A 23,887-nucleotide genomic window follows, 5' to 3' on the forward strand; every position below is an offset into this window, starting at 1 on the left:
GCCCGCCCCCGCCCAGCATCGCGGACCCACCCGGACCTCGGCGTGGAGATGGAGTGAGTAGGCGCGCTCGGGCCGGGGGTGGAAGGCTCGGGGGCCCGGGGGAGGGGGGCGAGGGAGGGGCGAGGCCTCCCCCCCATCTCCCGTCCCTCCGTGGGGCGCGTCGCGGCCCCCGCGCGGAGAGGAAGGCGGCGGCGAGGGGGCTCCCGGGCCTCCCGGGCCTCCCACCTCTGCTGGAGAAGCGCTTGGGCCGCGTCCGCCCTGAGGCCTCCCCCATCCCCGACCCCGGCGGCGGCCCACGGGCTCGTGTGGGGACTGGGGCGGCAGCGGCCGGTGGGGGCGCAGCCTGGGGCGCTGGGGAGGGGGAGGCCCGCGTCTCTTCCCGAGCCCCGCCCGCGTCCCCGGGCTAGCCTCGACCCTCGGCCACCTGTGGGCTCCAGAGCGGGAGCCGTGGGGGTGATGGCCGGACCCCTCCCCATTGCATTGCACTGGCCTTCAGCCTCCCACCGCACCCCCCCCCCCCCCGCCTCCAACCTGAGCACTCGCTCCCTGTGCCCTGGACGCACCAGTCCTCCCTCTGTCTGGCTGCCGTCCCCAAGGGCCACAGCACTGTCAGGAGCGCCTGCTGGGGCGGGGTCCAGCCAGCAGATACTGTCCTGACTACCGCGGGAGGGAGGGAGGGGGCCTCTCTGCAGCCTTCCTGGTCTGGGACGTGTGTGAGCCCGGAGTGCTTTCCAGCAGGCGAGCTTGGGTCTGATCCCTTCCCAGGGAAGGTGTCCCCAGGATGGGACCCCAAATGGTGTAGCCAAGGAAGAGCCTGGCCACTTGCACCATAGGCTAAAGGTGCAAGCGGGACAGGCAGCCTGGGTCCCCCCCGGGGGGGGGGGCAGCCTCGGTCCCCGGGGGGGGGGGCAGCCTGGGTCCCCGGGGGGCTGGGCGAGGAACTGCCCACAGCAGCGGAGGGTTCTCGCACAAGGTGCTGGATGAGCGTGCACAGTCGTTTCAGACAGAGTCCCCTCTCTCCTGGCGTCAGGGTAACCCCCAGGCCCCACTCCCACAGGTGGGCACTGAGGTCGTGGGGTGTGCTGACATGGTGGGGAGATGAGAAGTGGTGTCCGGGTCCTGGCAGCCCCCGCACTGTGTGCCAAGGCCAGCAGCTGTCTTGCTCGGGGCCAGGTCCTCCCCCCCCGCCCCCCCCCCAGCGGAGGCCTGGACAGGGAGGCCCCCCCCAGCCCGCCGCCCCCCCCCCCATCGCCCAGCCGCCCCCGACAACTCTCCTCCGGGGATTCACCCGTGACCTGCCACACCCCCGGCTGGGTGGGGGCCGCTGCAGCCCGCCCTCCCCAGGAAGGGACACCCGATGTCCTCTGCTTTGGAAAACCCAGACAAAGGCCCGGCCTGCTCCCCCACCCGGCCCCCGGGAGCCCAGCCAGGGGCTCAGGGGAGCCAGGGCCCGGATGTGTCTGCCTGCGTTAGGTTCCCCGACTTGTTTATCTGCTCTGCTCCCCAGGCCCGAGGGGAGCCTCTGGGCCTCCAGACCGCAGACCCTGAGCAGAGTGTGGCTGTGGGGAGGGGGCTGCCTCAGGGGATGAGGGGTGAAAACCAAGGAAAAGGCCCGCCCAGGATGGAGGCATGAGCGGATATTCTGGTTGGTCCCTGTTTCATTTCCTGCTATCCCTTTCATTCCCCGCTGAGGTGCTGCTGAGGCCCAGAGAGGGGCAGCCGCTGCCTCAGAGTCACACAGCAGGAGGAGGGCCCCTGAGTGCTTGCGGCCCTGCCCCAGTGCCTTTTGCCCGTGGATCAGACATGCTGCCTCAGGCCCCACGTTGGGTAGATCGCTGGGTTTTCTGGGGGCAGACGTGGGACCGGCTTGGCGTTCACGGGCCTGAGTGGCCGTGAGAGAAAGCGTCTGTGCCCCCGGCTTGGCTGGCCGGGCGGGTGGGGAGCGGCCCCATCCTTCCCTGTCCTGCTGGAGTGCCCGGCCCTGGTGGCCCAGCTTGAGGTCCCATTCCAGGGGCCCGAGGCAGCTGCCCTTTCCTCCTCCACGGGCTTTGCCATCCGAGTCACAAGAGAGGGTTGTGGCTCACGGCGCTGCTGGAGAGGTGAAATATGAATTGAAGAATTTATCAAAATTTTGTTAATTCAAGGATTAAATTAAAGGTTAAGTTAGTTTGTGTCAATTTAACAACTTAAGGGTTTAACCAAAATCCTTGAGCAACTATCTCCAGGGAGGCCGGGAGCAGGATGGGGGCCCCGCTGACGGGTGGGGCACAGGAGGAGCGACGGGAGCTGGGTGGGACGCCTGTCCTTGGTGGGGGGGGGGGGGGGGCTGGCCGCGTGGCCCCTGGCCCAGAGCACCCGGCTATGCAGCCCTGAGCAGCCTAAGTCCGGTGAATGGGCTCAGACGGGGCCGCAGCAGATTCCTTCCCCGGCCTCAGGCTCCGGCCTTTTTCCCAGGAGAAGGTCTCAACCCGGTGCAAGATGGGTCCTTAACGCCTCTCCCACACTTGCTAATCTCCCCGTTTAACGAGAGCCGAACCAGTTAAAAGGCAGCAGCGTCTAGTGATAATTGAACGTAATCACCGGCGTTTATTCTCATTGTATCTATTTTTTAGTGTTTTTACTCCGATGTTTGTGTGAGCGGTGTCTGGTTTTCGGTCTTGGCCACGGTGTGACATTTCCTTCTGAAAGCAGGGGGGTTCCTTGAAACAGTGAGTGTCCCCTTGAAGGGACGGTAACAGAGGTGGTGGCAGGAACTTGGGAAGGCGGGTAACGTTTAGTAAGTCCTTGCTGTGCACGGGGCTTTTTGTCCGTGTGAATGTGCTTGATGCTTACGAAGCCCTGCAAGGTGGGGAAACTGAGGCTCAGAGAGGTGACCTGATGTATCTGAGGCCACATAGCCGGGATTTGCTCCTGGGTCCTTTCAGCTGCCAGGGTTGGGGGTGGTGGTGGTGGGGTCTTTGCACCTTCCTGTGTCCCATGGACTGGGGGGGGGGGCTAGGTACCCTCACGTTAGCTTCTCACCCCTGCGTCTAGGACCACCTGCCCTGTGCCTCCCCGCCCCCTCCCAGGAGGGGGCAATGCTATTAGCATTTCGGGGGGACTTCTGCCTCAGGTGCTGAGGTCCGTCTTCAAGGGTCTCAGATTTTCAGGCTGGGAAGTGGGTTGACGTTCTTTAAAAAAGTCATGCCCCCTTTTTCCAAGTCTGGGAACGCGTTTCTTTCCATCCACCTGTGATCTGTTCATTTAGGTGACAGTCCCTGCCCACCCGCGGAGCCTTGTGTAGGGGATAGGGCCCCGCTCCGTCCCCTCACGGACCTTCTCTAGGAGAGAGATTTAGAGGTGTACCTCGGTGGGCGGAGGGCGTGCCTGCTGGGGGGCTGGCCTGTGCAAAGGCCTGGAGGTGGGAAAAGAAAGCCTCAGCAGAAAGCAGTGCTGTTTGCTTTGTGCTCTCGGGGCTAGGTCCTGCCAGGCTTGGGGCACCCAGCAGGGGAGCCACGGGCGGCCACGGACCCACGGTGTCCAAGCAGGAGAGGAGTGAGGTTTTGACCTAGGCATAGAAAGAGGATCTGGAAGCTGGGGACCAGGTCAGGGCTCAGTGTGGACAGTCACCGTGTGGGCGGGTGGGGGAAGGGGGGGACCCCGTGTCTGGGCGGCAGAGACCTGACTTCAGACCCCTGGATGGGCGGGGCGGGCGCCTTGGCCACACGGCACAGGGTCTCCATGTGGCGCCGATGGCTGAGGGCGGGTCTCAGGGTCTGCGGTGTGTGGAGTTGGCCCGGGGGTCTGTCCTGTTTTCAAACAACTTTTTTACACTTATTTATTTATTTTGAGAGAGAGAGAGAGAGAGAGAGTGTGCGTGCGCACAAGGAGGGGAGGGGCAGAGAGAAGGAGAGACCGAATCCCAAGCAGGCTCCGCACTGTCAGCACAAGCCCCACGCGGGGCTCGTCCCGCGAACCATGAGATCATGACCTGAGCGGAGATCGAGAGTCGGACGCTTAACCGACTGAGCCGCCCAGGCGCCCCTGGGGCGTCCGTCTGCTCTCAAGGGTGTGAAGCAGGAATTCGGGGACCTCCTGAGCCTATCACTGGGACAGTCCGGATGAGGCTGGGAATTTGGAGGGGAGCCCAGCCCAGGCCGAGTGGGAAAGACAGGTGAGAATCAGAGTAGGGGCAGTCACTGCAAGGACAGAAGGGTGGTGGCGGGCTCGGGCCGGGCCTGGGAGCCCAGCCCGGTGAGCAGACCGTGGGTGTTGGGGGCGGCAGTGTTGGGCTCTGAAGGCCAGGTGACGGGCAGGGTCCCTTCTGGTAACTTCCGTCACAGTGAGAAGGCGCTGCCGGTCGGTTTGTCGTCAGACGCTCCCGACCCCGAGAGTCCCGGGCAGGGCCCGGGGGATCCGCCGCCGCCCCTGGGGCGGGTGGGGGGCGCGTGGGGGGCGCGTGGGGGGCGGGTGGGGGCGGGTGGGGGCGGGTGGGGCCCCGGCACCAGCCCAGCTGTTTCCACTCCACACGCGAGTGTTTTCTACCCGCTTCCTTGCGATGCAACCCACACCCCACAGAATCCACCTGTCAGGAGGATACAATTCAGTGGTTTTCAGTGTGTCCACGTAGTTGTTCGATCATCACCTCTTTCTAGTTCCAGAACATTCCATCAGCCCCAAAGCAACCCCATCCCCATCCCCAGTCACGCCCCAGCCCCCAGCCCCCACGAGCCCCCTCCCCGTCCGTGGATGAGCCCGTTCTGGACGTTTCACACACGCGGACTCACACCCCGCGTGGCCTCTCGTGTCGGGTTCCCTCCCTGAGCGTCGTGTGTCTGGGGTCCGTCCGCGGGGCGGCGGGGGTGGGCGCCTCGCTCCTGCTCGCGGCCGAGGGACCTTCCTGAGTGTGGTGGACGTGTTCTGTTTATCCATCAATGGACACTGGGTTGTGTTTTAAATTTATCTTATTTTTTATTAAAATTTTTTCTTCATGTTTGTTTATTATTTTTGAGAGAGAGAAAGAGACAGAGCGCGAGCCGTGGAGGGGCAGAGAGGGAGACGCTGAGCTGTCAGCACAGAGCCTGACGCGGGGCTCGAACCCACAAACCATGAGATCATGACCTGAGCGGAAGTTGGATGCTCAACCGACTGAGCCCCCCGGGCGCCCGACACTGGGTTGTTTTACGCATTAATTTGTATAGTCACTTCTGAGGTGGTTGGGTGACCTTGGGCTTATTACTTGTCCTCTGTTGGAGGCGGGGGGCCTGTTTTAGATAAATGTCTGATGTGACACTGAGTTTCTTCCAAGAGAGATGGTCACAGGACAGTGGTCCTCAGGGTGGTGGGAATGTGACAGGGGAGGGACCCTTGGGTGGGGGCCACCTCTGAAAAGGTACAGACTCTAACTGATTCGCCGGCCCGGTGAACGTTCATTGAACCCTGCTGTTCACTGGGGGCTGGGGACATGTTATGGACAGAAAGAGACCCTGTCCTTGTGGGGAAATAAAATAAATGATGAGGGTGCTGCTTGGTGGCGAGCCGGTGAGGGGTTGGGGGTACAGGGGAGGCCTACGTGAGGAGGTGACGTTGAGGGAGCCAGTGAGTCCCGGGAGAGAGCACGGCAGATAGAGGACACGGCCAGTGCAAAGGTCCTGAGGTGGGAGCATGCCTGGAATGTTTGGGGGTTGTGGCTGGATCCGAGGGAGGGGTGGGGAGGGACCACAGCTCTTTGGGGCTGGTCTCTGCCTCTGGATTGAGGCCCAGCTTGCCCTAAGCTGGAGAAGGCCTCTGGGTGCCATTCATGCCCCACTGCCCTTCCCCCGTGGGGGCCCAGGGCAGGGTCCACCCCCCTCCCCTACCCCCAGGTTAATAGGCAACAACTGTGCCTCTGGATCTGTGGCCTGCTCTGATCCCAGTTTCCGCTGTGGGGGTGATGCCTCTCTGCCTTGAGCTTTCCAACCATGCCTCACCTTTCCAGCCATTTCCGGCCATGCCTCACGGGCTGCTCACCTTACCAAAGACTGTAGTTGTCCCCTGTGCCGACGGTCTCAGAGGAAGAGAATTCCTTCCTGATGAAGGGACAAGATCAGGAAGGCTTCCTGGAAGAGGCAGCTGCATGTGCTCTGAGCTTGGAGCAAAGAAAGGGGGAGGCAGGGAGCTGGTGAAGGGTGGGGGCTTGAACACCAGCTAAGAGGCTGAGCCTTGTGACCAGGCTGTGCAGGGCCTCACAGGGAGGAAGGTTCTGGGGGCTGGAGGGGGACAAAGGCCCCACAAGGGAGCTGGGAACCCGCAGTGAGATTAGGACTCCCCCCATTCCAGCCACCCCAGTGGGGGGACGGGCCACAGGGCTCCCTTCCTTAGCCCCTTCCTCAGCCAGACTCTGCTCTCCTTCCCTGCACCCGTGGCTACGGCCACGACCACGGCTGTTTCCTTTTAGTTAGCACAGGAATGTTGCCGGTGTTGGGCTCCGTGCCTGCCTGGGCCAGGACCCCTCATTCCACTGGAGCTGCCTGGCATGGGCCTGGAAGGACCGGTGTGTGACCCCCCCCACGCCCCCCCTCCCGCCTCAGACCCGGCTCATCCTGCCCGCTGGGTGACCTTGGGCAGGTTGCGTAACCTCTCTGGTGCCTTTAAAATATAAACGCCTCCCAAAGCCGAGGCCTCTGCAGGGCCCGGCTCGTTTGGGTTTGGGCCTCATTAGCTCATCTCCTGAAGCCAGGATTATCTCATTCGCTCTCAGCCCACACCCTCTCGAGTCCTGAGCCGCCCACATCGGGGCTCGAGCCCAGAATTTGCTCCAGGCACTGTAAAAATAATCAGGCGAGGACAGGAGTCTGCCTGTGCTGAGGGTGGGCCTCCGGGAGGAGGGTCTGTCCCTCCACCGGCAGCTGCTGTGGCCCATTGCCCAGCAGAGCCAGTGGAGGCCCAGAGACGGGAGTGACCAGCCCTGGGCCACACGGCCGGCGGGGACAGCTCTCACCTGTCCAAACCCGACCGTGTGTTTTGGCCAAAGCTCGATCCTCTGCCCGGCATCTCCTGACATCTGGCCTCTGTGTCCCTCGCTGGGTCCTGAGGAGCGTCCCCGCCGTCCCATTGTCCCCCACCCCCACCTGTGCGGCCTGGCCAGGCCTCAGGGAGGCCCTGTGCTCGGGGAGCACTCAGGAGCCCGCCTGTCTGGATCCAGCGTCAGTTGGCCCACTGAGGAAACAGGCCGAATCACTCCACCTGCCTCTCAGCGTCGTCAGGAGGGTGCTTCCCAAATGCCCTGTACATGCTCACCTGCTCCCGAGCCTCAGTTTCCCATCCTGGGAAATGGGGCTGAGCCCCGCCGGGGGAAGGTGGTGAGCGCTGGGACCGGGGTCCCTACTTCGTGGCCGTTTGATTAGGATTCTGCGGTCAGACTTTGTCCTTCGGATTGTGACGCGTTGTCTGGCTGACCTCGGTCTCCCTGGCTCCAGGGGCAGGTCCAGAGCCTTCGGGGTACAATCCCCTTCCCTGGGCTGCGGCCCCTGACACCAGAAGGGGGGCGCCCCCAGCAGCGGGGCAGGGCGGACCCCTTCCCTCCCCGCATCGCACCCTCCCCAGCGGCCCCTGAGGCCCAGGGCGGGAAACCCCTTAGCCCCCCAGGCCCGGCTTGGGGGCGGGAGATGCTCCGCGCCTGCCCGGCCCCCGCGTGCCGGCCTCCGCGTTGCCATGGGGACGGTGCGGTTGCCAGGGCGACCGCCTCCCGCGGGCCCCACCGGGGGGGGGGGGGGGGGCGGCGCCCGGGGGCGGGGCGGCTTTGGCGCCCTGAGGCGTGGGGAGGGGCGCCGAGGGGGGGGGGCACGCAAGGCTGTGCCCTCTGGGCTGCGACAGGGACGTTGAAGGGAGGGATGGATATTGTCTCCCCGGGGCCTGTGTCCCTCTCCACAGTGGGCCCGCCTGACCTTCCCCTGACCTGGTTCAGCCGGCAGGGACATGCCGCCCAGCGAGGACACTGCCTGCCTTGTTGTCTCCAGCCTGGCAGGCTGGCCACAGAGCGTCCCCGTGTCCCTGTGTCCGGCCTGAATGGCCGCCTGCCTGCTGGGGTGCGGACCCAGCATCAGGCCGCTGCCGCGTCTGCCCTGCGGGGCCCTGTGCGCGCCGGGGTCTCGTGGCTGTATGCCCCTCCCCCAGCTCCACCGTCTTCCTGGTGGGTCCCTGGGGGCCGCGTGGCAGCTGGGAAAGGGTAGGCCCGTGCGGTGGCCCGGAGCTCTGTGCTCCCCGGCTGTGGGACTGTGGACAAGTGACTTGCCCTCTCTGGGCTTCACTTGCCAGCGGCGGGAGGAGGGCACCAGGCGGAGTGAACAGCAGGCAGGAAGGAGCTTGGAGCGCCTGAGGTGGACCGGAAGGGTCTGGGGCCCGGAGTAAGCAGGAGGGAGAACCAGAGGGGTGAGGGCGGAGAGGTGGGGAGGGCTGGGCTACACTGGGACTTCCTTCACGGGGTGATGGGAGCCAGGGACATACAAGGGCAGGAGAATGAGTGGTTCTGATTTTTGTTCTGCCTCTGTTGTGGGTGGAGAGGGGACCTTCAGGGGGCAGGCAGGTGACAGGCTGTGGTCGGGGCCGGAGATGGGAAATGTGAGCTTTGCAAGAAGTGGAGGGCGGGCCTCCGTGGGGCGCACTGAGCAGTGTGGCAGACCCAGAAACGTAGCTGATCAGGCCCTTCGGGGAGGGCCTCCAAGCTAGGTTGCTGGATCAAGCCTTTCCTGAACTTGACCCGGCCGAACCCAGCCTCCCTGGGGAAGGAGAGGGGGAAGGCACAGAGGGTGCGGCTGGTGTTGTCGGGTCCCTGGGAGGCACAAAGGGGCCAGGTGCCACCCGCCCGGAAGGGAAGAGCTGGGTGGGGTCACCTGGCCGGGGCGTGAGAACCAGATGACTTCACGGGTCTCAGCAAGGCCAGGAAACTGAGCCTGAGTGGGGTGTGTGGTGGGGCATTGCAGTTCAGGATGGGTCTCCCCGGGAGCAGCCGCCTGGGTGTGGGTGAAGCCTCGGTCCCAGGGGGGGACCTCACCCAACACACCGTGTGACTGTGCCTCTGTCTCCTTTCTGAATGGCAGCGGGCGGGGCGGGGGGCACCCAACAGGAGCTCGGGCGTCTGTGCCCACTGTTTGTGCAGATGGGGAGCCGAGGCCCAGAGGGGTTGGAGGGTCTGTGGAGGGTCTTTGGAGGCCCCGGGGTGGCTCCTGGCCCACGGCTGAGGGCTGGTCGGGGCGAAAGCAGAACGGGAGGACGGTCTGTGACTTCGTCCCTGTGCAGATGAGGGTCTTGTGAGAGGATCCGGGTCCCGCTGCCCAGAACCGCCCCCCGTGCCCGCCGGCCCTGCCCCCGTGAGACTGGTGAGGCCAGAGCGGCCCTGGGATCCTGGGGATTTGGGCAGAGAACCGGGAGGCGCGGGGGTCCGCGCTGGAGCTCAAGACCCTGCCTCCTCTCCCTGCCTCGGCTTGTCACAGAGGCCCTGGAGGCCAGACTTTATCCTCAGGCCCACCACGGGCGACAGCTCAGGCGCAGACATTTCACTGAGCACCTGCTGTGTGCAGCCATTTCGCTGAGCACCTACTGTGTGCAGGCATCTTACTGAGCACCTACTGTATACAACTACTGAGCACCCTATTATGTGCAGACATTTCACTGAGCGCCTACTGTGTGTAGCTTCCAGGGGCCCTGCGAGAGGCCATAGAAAGGAGAGGCCAGGTTCTGCTGTTTCCCACCATGTGTGGAGGGTTTGGGGGAGCAGTGGGGAGGGAAGGGCAAAAACCAGGCCCCCATCTAGTCCTAGGCCTCTTGCCTCCCCCCACGGAAGCAGGAAGCCTGTCCCTTCAGCTGCACCTGGCCACACGGACGTTTAACCAGAGCCCGCTACGTGCCAGTTCTGGGTGGCTTCCCGAAAACATCCCGTGGATGAGAAAGGGCATCTGGGGCTGAAATCTGGGTTTGCTGCTTCTTGGCCTCCTGTTCCCCAGGGGGCTGAGAGCCCTTTCTGAGCACTGGGGCTCCTGGGAGACTCCGGGGGAATCCCCAGGATAGCAAGTCCAAGGGTTGGGAGGGGGCCCGTGGGGTCCTTCGCCCTCCGTGTGTCCCTCCCGGGGCTGGATGACAGGTGCTTGCTGGGTAGGAGGGCGAGGGGAAGGCTGTCCTGACCAGTCTCCGAGTCTGGGCGAGGGGCTGCACGCCTTTTCCTGCACATCCTTCACGACCCAGCTCCTCCCCAAACCCTTCCCCAGTCTCTAGGCAGAGAGCCCCGCCCTCCTGTCCCTGAGCCCTGCTCTGAGGGGGGCAGGAAGCTTTGCGGGAGAACGAATGCGGCGATGAGGCTCAGGACAGGACAGAGCTGCCTCTGAGGGGGGCAGGGAAGGGTCCCATGAAGCTGGAAGGCACAGGGCTGGGTTCTGACCGGATCTGTTGAAAGCAGGCTGGGGTGGGCCCCACCTTGACCTTGTGCGTTCTCTTCCCCCAGGGTCCTGGCGGCAGAGACCGCATCCCAGCAGGAGCGGCTCCAGGCCATTGCAGTGAGTCCCCTGCCCCTCAGACGGTGTGGATGGGGGTCGGGGTCTCCACACCCAGCCCAGGGCCCTTGGGACTCAGAACCAGGGCATCCCACGGGAACCCTGAGTGCCTCCCCGCAAAATGGACATGAAGGGATCCCCTCAGTTCTCAGAACGTGGACTCCTAGTGGAGCCTTCTACTGGAGATGGAGGGACAGGTGGGGGGGTCAGGCTGGGGGCTCAGACTGGGGGGGTCAGGTTGGGGGGGTCAGACCGGGGCATAGGCTGGGGAGGACAGGCAGGGATCCAATCGGCCACGTAGGTGCCATTCACAGTAAAGCAGGATCTGTGTGGGCAAAGCGTCTAGTGGGCCCGGTGGGGTCTGTGTGGCCCCCACCTAGTCCTGACCCATCGTGTGCATCCCCGTCAGGAGAAGCGGAGGTGGCAGGCGGAAATGGAGAGCAAGCGTCGGCAGCTGGAGGACGACCGTCGGCAGCTACAGCACCTGAAGGTCCTGAGTGGGCGGCCCGGCCAGGGACCCGGGCCTCGTCTGGGGGGAGGCAGAGCCTCTGGGACCTGGGGCCCCTCGGCTGGTGGGGGGGGGGGCAGGGCCCCAGGACCCGGGCCTCGGCTGGTTGGTGGGGGGGCAGGGCCCCAGGACCCGGGCCTCGGCTGGTGGGGGGGGGGCAGGGCCCCAGGACCCGGGCCTCGGCTGGTGGGGGAGGGGCCGGGCCCCAGGACCCGGGCCTTGCCCCTGACAGGGGCCGGGGGAGTGGGAAGGCAGAGCTGACCGGACCCTGACTCTGACCCGGGTCCCTATCAACCCCAGTCCAAGGCGTTGCGGGAGCGCTGGCTGCTGGGGGAGACGTCCTCAGCATCACAGGGGGATGAGGACATGCGGAGACAGATGCGGGAGGACGAGCAGAGGGCGCGGCTGCTGGAGGGGTCCATCTCCAGGTGGGTGGGGTGCGGTCCAGGCGCGGCTTTGATGGATGGCGTGCGGGCCTCTGAGCTGGGCCTGAGGGGGCAGGGGGCTGCCTGGCGCGACCCCCTGCTCCTTCCAGCACCGGCGGTGCAGGTGTGTGAGGGTGACCCGTCGGGGCGGATCCTGGAGGATGGGAGTTGCCCGCAGCGGCCTCCCTGGGGGTTTCCTGGCGCCAGCCCCGCCGGTGAGCCTTCCCTGGCTTGGTGCTGGTGCAGGCCTCAGACGCCCAGGCAGCTGGGCCCGCAGGAAGCCTGGGGAGGGGGGGGCGGGCCCAGGGAAAGTGACCCCCCCCCCCGCCGCCCCCACCCCCCCCTCCCCCCCGCCCCGGGCCGGGACAAAAGGCCTGGGGTTTCCGGGCAGGCAGAGGCTCAGCTCCAGGGCGGCAGGGTCACGGTGGAGGGAAGTGACGGCCAAAATTCCAAGCGTCCAAGAGGCGTGGGGCCAGAGAAGGTCCAAGAGGCGTGGGGCCTGCCCGGGCCCCACAGCTCGGCCCGCCCACCACGAAGACCTGGGATCCTGTCCTGCCGTCCAAGCAAGCGTATTCCCGGGGCCGCGAGCTGTTCCCCGGGGCCAGAGCTGGGGGCTCGAATGGAGGCGGGACTCGGGCGGGACAGGACTGACGGGCAGAGGGCAGAAACTTGCTGGGGATTGTTGGCCACTGGGGGCTGCACAAGGTGGGCTTCTACATCCCACCCTGCTGGGTGCAGCCCTGGGCGGGGCGGGGCACACGGGCCAGTTCAGGAGACTTCACGGGGGAGGGGGCCTCGCTTGAGCCCTTCCGTGTGTCCCGCACGAGTCAAGTGCTTTGGGGACCCTTGGCTTTCTTCCCCCTCCTCAGGTGGCTCTGCCTGGACGCCTCCCTCGGGAAGCCCTCCAGGCTGACCCTAAGTGTGGCCAGCCTGTCCACCTAGAGCTAGGCTCGCTTCATCAGGGGCCACAGCCCCAAGTCGCGGCCGGCGCTGTTTTGTTCCCACGGGGCCGTGGGCTCGTTACTTTGCAGTATTTGGAAGGTGATGTGGGTTTTCCAGTTCCCCCAGAGAGGGAAAGCTTCCTGTAAACATAAATGCGTGTGAACGGAAAACAGGAGACTTGGTTACAAACCAACAGACAAGACCCGGAGGCAGTGAAGGTCCAGGGACGGGCCAGCCCGGCCCGGCTGCCCGCCTCGGTTTCCCCGGTTGCGAGAGGGAAGGATGGAAATGGCTCCCAGCGGGGGGGGGGGGGGGGGCGGGCATCGGGTCAGGGAGCCCACGGTGGCGCTGGCGCTCACCTCCCCCGCCCTCCCCAGGCTCCAGAAGGAGATTGAGGTGCTGGAGAACGCGGGCCCGCTCACCACCGCTGCTGGAGAGGGCGCCGCAGCCCCGAGCCCGGCCAAGGACGAGAAGACGGAGGTGGCGCTAGATTCTCGGCAGGTGAGGAGGTGATGATGCGCCTGGGGCGCCCACCAGGGCCAGCCCCAGGGCGAGACACAGCCCCTTCTCAGACTTTAGAGCCACTCCCCGCTGTGCGCCTCAGTTTCCCCCACCCCCCTTGAGCGCCCCCACGTGCTGGGGTGTCAGGAGGGACCGCGGGCACTTTGCACGAGACCTGGCGCGGGGGCAGCTCTCGACGAAACCCCCACTTGTCACCCCTGCGTTTACTGAGTCTGCCACCACCGTCGCCTGTCCGTGGGCCCATTCCGGTGGGAACAGCGCCCCCCTCGGGGGGAAGAGAAGCTCCGGGACCCGGACAGGTTGAGGCCGCACTGCTAGGAGGTGGCCTTTACCGGACTTGGCCATGTTTCTGGGGTCTGACGAAACCAGACCCTGGAGCTCTGGACCCAGAGCTCACGGACGCCGTGTGTTAGCACAGATTCAAGATCTCCCAGGCACCTTTGCTGCTGTAGGATTCAGGAGCCCTGGGACACGTGTTCCCCCCTCGTGTCCTAGCTGTGATGGCACCTTGCCTTGGGGCAGGGGCCCCGGGGGCGTCTTGAAGGCCGGCATCCCTGCCGTGTGTCCGGGCCCTTCTCCACATGCTCCTCTGTCAGCTGTCCCCTGCTCTCACTGCTTTCCGGGGCCTGGCTTGGGGCAGACCAGGGGGACGTGGGCTGGGGCCTGGCCTCGCCGAATCACGCCAGGAGAGCGGGGGGAGGGTGGTCAGGCCGCGGTGGGTCAGCCCAGGGTCCCGCGGAGTCCCTGAGGAGGCATTTGATGCATGGGAATCCTAGACAGACTTCCTGGAAGAGGTGGGTTTTGAAATGGAACGGGAGTTCTTCGGGCTTGGGCTCGAGACGAGAGGGACCTTGCACCAAGGTTGACTGTGTATAGACCTTGTCGTCGTGATGCCCGCGTCCTGAAGGAGACGGAGATACTGGTTGGGCACGTGACACGGTACCTTGAGGGATAGTGAGCTGATGTGGTCGGGGTGCAGAGTGAGAAACCAGCCAGGCAGAAATCTAGAGTGCAGGGACGTCACATACAAAGGCCCTGGGACAGGAATGTGTTCAAGGAACAGGGAGGCTGGCCAGACATGGGGGGTGGGGGAGGAGAGGCCTGCGGGCAGGGAATCTGTGGACCCAGGACCCTGGGGGTCATCGAGAAGGGTTTCGTCTTCGTTTGGGGAGCAACAGAGAGCCACCGGTGGCTTCTGAGCAGGGCGGGACATTATCTGGCTGTCACAGGCTACGGCAGGGGTGGGGGGGTCCCTTCCGGAGGAGACCACCCCTGTGATGGGGTCACCAGCTGCGAAGCCGAGCCCTCTGCGGGGTCCCCCCCCCCCCCCCCCCCCACTGCTCCTAGCGGGAAGGCGGGCCGCAGCCCTGACCTCTCTCCCTTCTTTCTTGCAGGCCCCGGTGGGCACGCCCAAAGGTAGGCTCGGGGAGGGGCGGGGCCCGAGCGCCCTCTGGTGGCCGGAGGCGGGTGGTGGGCTTGGGGAGGGTGCCTGGAAAGTGACGGCTGGTGGCTGGTGTTGCCGACGGAGGCCGGTTATTGTCGCTTCTGTGGAGCCCCGCCTCTGGCCACGTCCCCTTGCTCCTGTGCCGGCGGGCGGGCCTCGGTTTTCACGTCTATACAATGGGATCTGTGGGGGCAAGAAATCAGCGTCTCAGCAAGTCCGGGGGACGGGGCGCTGTTTTAAAGGACAAGGTTCCCCGCCCACAGGTGAAAGTCTGCCATGCAGGAAACAAAGACAAAAAGCCAAAAGTTTGAGATGTGAGATCTATCTTACTCCCTTCCTCAAAAAGGATCACAGATAAATAATACACATTTGCCAATATTTCACAAATATGTATGGTGCTTAAATACAGATTTAATTGCAAAGGTGATTGTTAAATATAATAAAGTATTAACCATATTAAAATTATTTAATATAAATTATATTTTTAAAGCACATAATTGAGCTAGTATCCGCATGTGGGAGCGTGGAAGGAGGGCCACCAGCCGGGACTGGAGGTGGTGGCCAGTGTCTTTGGCCTGATTTGTTGCATGTTAATTATTCAGGGGAGTGTCTTACTGTGGAATTAAAAATGAATAATTAAAAAAAAATCCACCCAGGGCTCTCAGGGATTTTGTGAAAATCATCTGAGCTGAGAGATGGAAACAGACTGGGGGCTGGTGTGTGTTTAGGGGGTTCTGGACGTGCACACGTGTGGAGGGGAGTGTCTACGTGTCTGGGGGTTATCTGGCTGCCTGGGTGGGGTGCCTAGGCGTCTGGGGGTGTCCAGGTATGTCTGGGTATCTGGGGGGGTGGCCAAGTGTCTGGGGGCATCTGCAGGGGGTTGTCTGGGGGGTGTCCGGGTGTCTGAGGGTATGTGAGCATGTGGGGAGGTGTCTAGATATCTGGAGGTGTCTGGGTGTATCTGGAGGGGTGTCCGGGGGTCTGTGCGACCGTCCCTCCTCTGACTGCCATGTCTGTCTTTACCCTTCACTCCCTGAACAGAGAAAGGAGTCTCCAACACCCCTGTGAGGACGGTCGAAGGCTCCACCATGATGAAAGCAGGTGGGTCGGCCCCCTGCCTCACCCCCTGCACCCAGCTGTGTCCCTGGGCTGAGCGCCGGCCCCAGGGGGCCTGGAGAGGCAGGGGCCACGCACCCTCAGCAGGAGCTGTGGTTAGGGGGGTGGCAGCCGGACCGAGGCCCAGCCCTGAGCCTGGGGTGGGGCCCGGCCGCCCCCCTGCTTTGGCACCCTGGTCACGCGCTGGCCCAGCTTCCCCGAGAAGGTGGGGCCCCTCGCATGGCCGCTCTCTAACCCAGTGCTCCCCACGGCGTCCTCCCTGACCTTGCTGCCCCCTCCCTGCCTGTGGGGCGGCGCACGGGCCCCCCCGCACACGCCCGCACGTGCTCACTGCAGAGCCTCCCTCCTCTGCTGTCCTCAGGCTGCCTCAGGATAGGGAGCGAGCGCACCGTTCCTGGAGGTGACCGAGCTGGGACTCGGGCATTTCTGCGCTTCTGGGAAGCCGAGAGAGACAGGGTTAGCGCTAAGCATCACACAGAGTTGGGGTTCAGGTTCTCGCTCTGCCACAAGGTGACTCCCCGTCTCCGCCTGTTGGGGCAGCGGGATTATACTGACTGCAGGCCCAGGGTCAGGGACCCAACCCGGGAGCAGTGACGGGTGGTCACAGCTGGCAAAGCCTTATTGCTGCTGCTGGTATCGGGGTGAGTTGTGGATGCAGGAAACCACAGAGGGAGCTGAAGACCATATTGGGGGCAGGGTGGCCAGGACACCTTGGACGGTGACAGGGGAGGCCCGGGGTCTCGTGCAGGGTCAGGCAGTTTTGCCCCAGGAGGCAGGGGACAGAGGGTAGCATTTGCCAGGGAGGAGGTGTCTTCAGGACCCTCTGTGCCAGTTAGACCAGCTCCACCCTGTCCCTTAACCAGTGACCTTGTGTAGTGCACAACCCACGCAACTGTGTGTGTGGAGATGAGGGTGTTAGGTGGTGCAGGGGTGTGGATTAAATGGCATTCGTTCAGTCATTTGGCAAGTGCTTATTGAGCACCTGCTGTATGCAAGGTGTGAGGGACACAAGCGGGGCGGGGGGGGGGCTGACATTCTCATAAGGGCAATGTCTATGCAATTAACTTATGGAGAAAATAAGGCAGCAGGTGGAGCTGGAGGGGGCACATTTAATCAGAGGGCTCAGGGGAGGCCAAACTTAACAGGTGACTTTTGAGCAAGGACCCAAAAGAACTGAAGGGGCAAAGCACAGGGAGATAGGTGTTTCAGGTGGAGGTCACAGCACATGCAAAGGCCCGGGGGCTGGATTTGTACCTGCCTTGGGGAAGGAATAACCAGGAGGCCTGAGTTGATTGGAGCAGAATGAGCTAGGGGAAGAGAGGAAGGAGGTGAGTGCAGGCCAAGTCATGCTGGGTCCCGTGGTTGTGGGAGGACTCAGGCCTTAACCCTGGGACAGCACTGGGGAGCCCTGGAGGGCTGTGGGGGGAGCAGGGACCTGTACCACCCAGTGCTCACTGGCGCCCTCTGGTGGCAGTGGGGAGAACAGACCGTGGGCGGCGCCTGGAGGCCAGTGAGAGGGCAGGAGAGGCCTTCGGTGGGTCCCAGAGTGGTGGGGGGAGATGGGGAGCTGACCTGGTCAGGGGACACGGAGGGGTTGAGATGTGGGTTGAGATTCCAACTGTTCCCAAGGCAGCACCCACTAGATTTGCAAATGGACAGATGGGGGGGTGGGGTGAGAGAGGCAGAGGAGGAGGGAATTGCCCTGATCCGGGTAGGGAGACCCAGGAGGGGCGGCTTATGGGGGCAGATTGGAGGGAGTCTTGGACATGGTGATTTGGGGGCTCCTCGGGGACCCTGAGGGGAAGGTGGGATACTGGGATTCAGGGCGAGGTCCTGGGGGCCATGGTCACACCCGGGGGTCACTGCTAGGACCCAGGCTCCCCATGTGGTCTTTGTGGTGGTGGTTTCTGTACAGCGGGGGCGGGATTTTGGCTGTTGAATTACGGCTCTAACGGGTAATGACGCTCATTTATTTCAAGAGGGAATTTTCCATTCTTCACGGTGAAAGAGCTGACGATCAGTTCGATAGTTGACCGAAGTACGGACGCACAGACACGCTGACCACCGAGGCGGGGGTGGGGGGTCCAGGACGGGGCGGAGGTCCAGCTGGGAACGCATGCCTGCCAACCCAAGTTCAGATCTTGGCTGTGACCATGGTCAAGGCACGGCCTCCCGCTGGCTCTGAGGAAACAGAAGCAGTGTAAGGCTTTCCACGTGGGGTGGGATGCGAGTGTGGGCTTCGAATGCCGAGCAAAGGACCTCAGGCTGGCGCCCGTGTGGCGCTGGGCAGCCGTGGGCAGACGAGCTGGGGGGTGCTGCGTGGAGGGCGTCCCCACTGCTTGGCTCTGCGCTGCCGGCTCCCCTCCCTGGCTTGGCTGCAGCCGGCGGGGGGCACGTGGGCAGGTGGCCTTGGGTAACCCGTGCCTCCCGTGCCAGCCATGTACTCGGTCGAGATCACGGTGGAGAAGGACAAGGTGACGGGGGAGACCCGGGTGCTGTCCAGCACCACCTTGCTCCCTCGGGAGCCGCTCCCTCAGGGCATCAAGGTGTACGAAGACGAGACCAAAGGTATGCGGCCCCCGTCCCCCACCCCAGGCCCCCACCCCACCCCCTTCCCGCAGCCCGCCTGAGTTGACGTGGGTGCTGCTCAGGGAACGGTCTCACCCCCCACAGCCCACTGTTGACTTAGAGGCCGTTCAGTACTGGGCCTGCAGCCCTGTCTTTGTTCACTCCAGGAACCTGACCCGAAGCTTGGCCGAGGGCTGGGTCCTAGGCTGGGCTCTGGGAATCGAATCACAGGGGGACGCGGCTCTGTCCTAGCAGAGCCCCTCGGCCCGTGGGCCCAGCCCTTCGGTCTGGAGCTCACGAATAAATTTAGATGACTATTGTTGAGATAACGATGACAAGACCCCCCAGAGGTGCGGCGTCTAGCGGGGGCGGGGAGGGGCCAGGGGAGTCTCCTCAGAGGAAGTGAGCAGGGCCTCACTGGACGCACAGCAGGTGCACAAGGAAACAGTGTGCCTCACGGAGGCCACAGCATGTGCAAAGGCCCTGTGGCGGGATGGAATTTGCTGAGCTGGAGGAACTGAAAGGAGCCTGTGGGGCTGGTGCAGAGTGGAGGGAGGCGTCAGGTGAAGCGTTGGCGGGAGGGGCGAGCAGGGGCCAAGGTGCCGAGATCTGGTTTGGTTTTGGGAGTTCCCTCTGGCGGCCGGGAGGGAAACAGGGTGTGAGAGACTCCGGCAGGAAGCCTGATGAGCAGCAGCCTTGGTCAAAAGCCCCAACATGCCTGTCTGTCTCTCCCTCTCTCTCTCTCTGTAAGTCATAAACCATAAAATTCACTCTTTTTGTTTTTAGGTAAAAAAAACCACTTTATTTATTAAAATGTTTATGTTTCAGAGAGAGAGCGCGTGCGCACACGCATGAGCGGGGCGGGGGTGGGGTTGGGGCAGAGAGAGAGACACAGAATCCAAAGCAGGCTCCAGGCACAGAGCCCGACGCGGGGCTCGAACTCACAAACTGGGAGATCATGACTTGAGCTGAGGTTGGCGCTCAACTGACTGAGCCACCCAGGCGCCCCAAGAAAAAACTGTCTTTTAAACTGTGTTATCCATCCGTGTTTAGACAGCAATTTCATAAATATTTTGGCATTTAAACTTTTGCTCCTTTGTGGCATGGCCTGTGGGATAGTATATAGATAACCCCAGGGAGGGGAAATTTCGGGCAGTATTTACTACAATCGTAGGAAAAAGGAGACGGATCACTTCAGTAAACAAAATACGTTTTGAGAAGACATTAAAAAGTTGTATTCAGGGGCGCCTGGGAGGCTCAGTCGGTTAAGCGGCCGACTTCGGCTCAGGTCATGATCTCACGGTCCGTGGGTTCGAGCCCCGTCGGGCTCTGTGCTGACAGCTCAGGGCCTGGAGCCTGTTTCAGATTCTGTGTCTCCCTCTCTCTGACCCTCCCCCGTTCATGCTCTGTCTCTCTCTGTCTCAAAGATAAATAAACGTTAAAAAAAAAAAAATTTTTTTTTTTAAAGTTGTATTCAAAATTAAGGCAAACCATTTGCTTTCCTCATGCAGTGGAGTTCATGGAGCTGGCCGCCTGAGTCGGGGATAAAATTATACCGCCCGGCCCAGAGTCCGTTAGTAAGTCCACAGTGGGGTCTGTGCCCAAACGTGGCATATGGAGTGGAAGCGTCCAGGACACCCACACAGTTCGGCACGTAGCTCAGTGGGTTTGGGTTTGTTCGCCATGTTCTGTGCTCTGATTGCAGAACATTTTCGTTCTCCAAAACAGAAGCCCCATCACCCCCCATGCCCACCATGGCATCCACGTAACCCCCTCCCTGTCTGCGGATGGGCCTGTTCTGGACGTTTCGCACACGTGGAATCACACAAGTGGAATCACGCACAAGTGGCCTTTTGTGTCTGGTTCCCTCCCTGAGCGCCGTGTGCTCAGGGTCCGTCCGTGGTCATATCTTATGGGCTGAATAATATTCCACTGTTTGGAAGGATCACGTTTTGTTTATCCAGTCATCGTTGATGGCTGTCTGGGATGTTTCCTTCTTTCGGGTTTTAGAATGCTATACAAGTTTTTGTGTGGGCACATGTTTTCGTTTCTCTTGGGTGATACCAAGGCTTGGAATTTCTGGGTCACATGGGGACTCTGTGTTTTACCTTTGGAGGAACTGCTGGGTGTTTTCTTTTCTTTTTTTTTTTTATGTTTATTTATTTTTGAGGGAGAGAGAGAGAGAGACAGAGCATGAGCCAGGGAGGGGCAGAGAGAGAGAGAGGGAGACACAGAATCCGAAGCAGGCTCCAGGCTCTGAGCCGTCAGCACAGAGCCTGATGTGGGGCTCAAACCCACGAACCGCGAGATCATGACCTGAGTTGAAGTCGGACGCTCGACCGACAGAGCCCCCAGGCGCCCCATCTCCCCCTCCCACTAGCCGTGCACGAGGGTCCCCAGCTCCCCACGTCTTTATCGTCCCTCTTCAAGTTACTATCATTATTACTGGAGCCATCGTGTTGGTGGTGAGATGATGTCTCGCTGTGGTGTTGATTCCCAGAGCCTCGTGATCTTAGAGGCTGTTCGGTCTCTGTGGCTGTGAAAGGGGCCCACTCGCAGCCCAGCTCTGTCGTGGTTTGGAACGTAGACCTGGGTGGGTAGAGTCCCCGTTCCAGCCCTCCCCAGCTGTGTGGCCCTGGGCACGTCCCAGCTGCCTTGGCTCCTGGACAAGAGTGACCTCGAAGGGCTGAGGGCAGAGGCAGTGCCTGATGCCTGGGCTCCCAGAAGGTCCTCCCTGAGCACAGCCTGGCCCAGCCTGGGGGACTCTGGACCCGCCAGACTGGACTCTGGTTGCTTAGCAATGGGAAGGTGATCCATTTCCATGGCGGCCAAGGGCTCGGATTCCTATCTCGGGGGCAGTGGCCAGTGGGAAATACTCGGCTGGATCCCGTGCAACCAGGGCACGCCCCACCCTCCGGGCCTCCAGCCCAGAGTCGCCGCAAGGCCTTGAGGTGTGGACACCCGTCCCCCGGATTTGGAAACCGAAAGTAGAAAGCGCTTTCCTTCTGGCCAGAAACCGGGAACTGGAGCCCTGACCCTCGACCCCAGAGGAGCAAGTCCCTAGGGTGTGTCCCCCCCCCCCCCCCCCCCCCCACTGATGAAGGGCAGCTGTGTTTCCAGGAGTCTGCTGGGCTGGCGCCATGGTGTGGCGGGACCCCTCCCTGCCCTCGGGGACTGCTCCCTGACCTTGGGGACTCCAGCCCAGATCAGAGACACCAGTGTGGAGCTGGAGAGATCTGGAGAACACCTTTATGGAGATTGTATGCACGCAGGTGTCTTCCTTTCAGACGTGGGGGTGGGGGGCAGGTACACACCAGGCTGGGGGTATCTAGAGGGGCCAGTCTTCTTCCTCAGCGAGCGACAGAGTCCAGGGCGGTCAGGAGAGGGAGTGACCAGACTAAACTTTAACTCAGGGTCAACCACAGGGACCCAAAGAAGGAAGTCACGGTCCCCGAAACTCCTCATGGGAGGGAAACACGCTTAGACCAGGAGAAAGGGTCGGGTGCAGCCCCGGCCGGCTGTGTGACCAAGGGCTGGCCACGTCCATGGTCTGAAGCGGCGTGGGACCCAGTTGCCGGGAAACACTGCAGGATGCAAGCAGACAGAGGCCCCATCAACTGGATTCCAGTCTTTCCTGGTCTCCAGCAGGTGCTTCTGTGCCTGTACATTTTCGTCTGTGCGCCAGTTTGCGGGGGGGGCACAGACGCCCACAGGGAGCTTTCGATGCCCATTGGTTTTAAATGCGTGGTTCAGTTTCACATTCTTTTTTACCCTGGGGGGCGGCCCACAGCCCTGCCAGGCCTCCCCTCCTCCCAGAGAGAGCCAGCTTACTCTCTGTCTGTCTGTCTGTCTCTCCCACCCCTACCAGTGGTCCACGCTGTGGACGGCACCGCGGAGAACGGGATCCACCCGCTGAGCTCCTCCGAGGTAGACGAGCTCATCCACAAGGCCGACGAGGTCACGCTGAGCGAGGCGGGGTCCGCGGCGGGGGCGGCGGAGGCCCGGGGGGTGCCCAAGGAGGCGGCGCAGAGCACCCCGTCCAGGCGGGAGATCACCGGCGTGCAGGCCCAGCCGGGAGAGGCCACGTCGGGCCCGCCGGGCATCCAGCCCGGCCAGGAGCCCCCGGTCACCATGATCTTCATGGGCTACCAGAACGTGGAGGACGAGGCCGAGAGCCAGAAGGTGCTGGGGCTGCAGGGCACCATCACGGCGGAGCTGGTGGTCATCGAGGACGCCGCGGAGCTCAAGGAGCCCGCCCCGCCCAACGGCAGCGCGGCCGAGCCCCCCGCGGCCGCCGCCTCCCGGGAGGAGAACCAGGTGGGGCCCGAGGCCCCTGCCAGCGACCCCCAGGACCTGGACACGAAGAAGCAGCGTTGTAAATGCTGCTCTATCATGTGAGCCCCCCGGCCCCCGCCCCCGCCCCGCCCTCCACCCACAGTCACCCACCGCCCGGCCCGGCGCCTGCCCGCCCTCCACCCACAGTCACGGGCCCCGGACACGCGGCTGTCACATGGTCCCGCCGAGGGTTCTTTCAATGGAAAGAGAGGGACGGGGGTCCCCCACCCCATCGCCACCCCCGACACCCCTGAGCCACTGAGCCGTGCACCTGCGCCTGGTAGGAGAGCGACACGGACGGACCCACGTTTCCCGACGCGAAGGGCACCCCTCCGCCCCCCCCCCCCCGCCCCCAACACGGCCGGGGTTTCGGTGCAGCCGCGGCCGGCGGCCAGCCGCCCTCTGGGCCTCCTGCCTGTGCCTTCCTGCCGCCTCCAATGAGGTCCCCGAGGGGACGTCCTGCCGGGTTAGGGCTCCTGGGGGCCCGCTCTGTCCCCGCTTAGCCCCTGGAAATGGGGTTTCCCGGCCGAAGCTGTGGCGTCCGTACCCAGGCCACTGGGGTGAGGCCATGCTTCTTTGGGGAGTCTGGGTCGGAGGTCAGGTTCAGGGTCCTGGAAAGAAGCCAGGCCCCTCTCTCTGGATACCCCCAGCCTGGTGTGCCCCTCCCCCCAGGCTCTCTCTGGGGTGGCGGGGGGGGGGGGGGTGAGGGGGGCGGCATGCTGGAGCCTGGGAAGGGAGAGCCCCAGGGACACGCCCCCGTGGGGGATGGGTCCGGGACCCCTGCGCTGTCCCCCTGCCACGGGGCCCAGGGCCACGCGAGCCGCTTCTTGTCCTGAGCTCCCACTCCCACTGGGCCCTTCTTCCTCCTGGTGCTAATTTGGGGACCCTGGGGGGCTGCCCGGGACCTGCTTGGACCAGGGTGCTGGGCCCCTCCAACCATACCCCAGAGATCAGGCCACTGCCACTCCAGCGGGCTTGGCACATTTCCGGCAGTGGTGGGGAGCACGCAGCCTGGAGCGGGGGGTTCCTCCGCAGGAGACCCCCATCTGCCGCCCCGCCCGATGCGAGCCTGTCCCCTTCCCGCCGGGAGGGGGGCGGGGACAGGGGTTGCGCTCCTGGGGGCCGCCGACACCTGGATGTGCACACACGTCTCCCCGGTTGCAGCCACGCTCGCCCCAGAGGCGCGTTCGTGCACACGCTCACAGACCCTCACGTGTGGGCTGTGGTCGGTGAGGCCCCGTCTCAGCCCCTCCCCTAGGGGCCTCCCACCCGGTGCCCGGGGCGGGCGCAGGGGTCGCCTCTGGTCGCAGCCCGGACCCCGACTCAGCTCTGCCCCTTGGTGGCAGGGGGAGAGGCCCCCTGCGAGGTGACCCTGGGCAGTGGCCGTGGGACCCCCTCTTCCTCCTTGAGTCCTCGAGCTGTGAGCCTCCGCTGAAGTGCCCCTCTGCTTTTGATGTGTGACAAGGCCTTGTTGTTCTTGACTTTCCCAGAGAAGCAAATAAACAGTGTGAACAGCCCCAGGCCC

At 63.4% G+C, this 23,887-nt stretch overlaps 1 protein-coding gene across 3 annotated transcripts; it reads left to right on the forward strand.

Moving 5' to 3' along the window:
- On the forward strand, nucleotides 1–23,882 carry PALM (paralemmin). 3 transcript variants are annotated; one of them, XM_042977487.1, is made up of 9 exons: nucleotides 1–53; nucleotides 10,454–10,505; nucleotides 10,912–10,992; nucleotides 11,311–11,438; nucleotides 12,755–12,878; nucleotides 14,294–14,315; nucleotides 15,385–15,444; nucleotides 17,896–18,027; nucleotides 21,896–23,882. In XM_042977487.1, exons 1-9 carry the CDS (start codon nucleotides 49–51, stop codon nucleotides 22,423–22,425), a joined length of 1,134 nt encoding a protein of 377 aa, XP_042833421.1. In that variant the 5' UTR covers nucleotides 1–48; the 3' UTR covers nucleotides 22,426–23,882. The 3 variants fall into 3 exon arrangements, with proteins under 3 accessions (XP_042833421.1, XP_042833422.1, XP_042833420.1); XM_042977488.1 differs by lacking the exons at nucleotides 1–53; nucleotides 21,896–23,882 and adding exons at nucleotides 7,810–8,149; nucleotides 19,539–20,192; XM_042977486.1 differs by lacking the exons at nucleotides 1–53; nucleotides 17,896–18,027 and adding an exon at nucleotides 7,810–8,149.
- Nucleotides 23,883–23,887: the final 5 nt, after the last annotated feature.

The sequence above is a fragment of the Panthera tigris genome, chromosome A2 (assembly GCF_018350195.1).
Source record: "Panthera tigris isolate Pti1 chromosome A2, P.tigris_Pti1_mat1.1, whole genome shotgun sequence".
Classification (NCBI taxonomy): domain Eukaryota; kingdom Metazoa; phylum Chordata; class Mammalia; order Carnivora; family Felidae; genus Panthera; species Panthera tigris.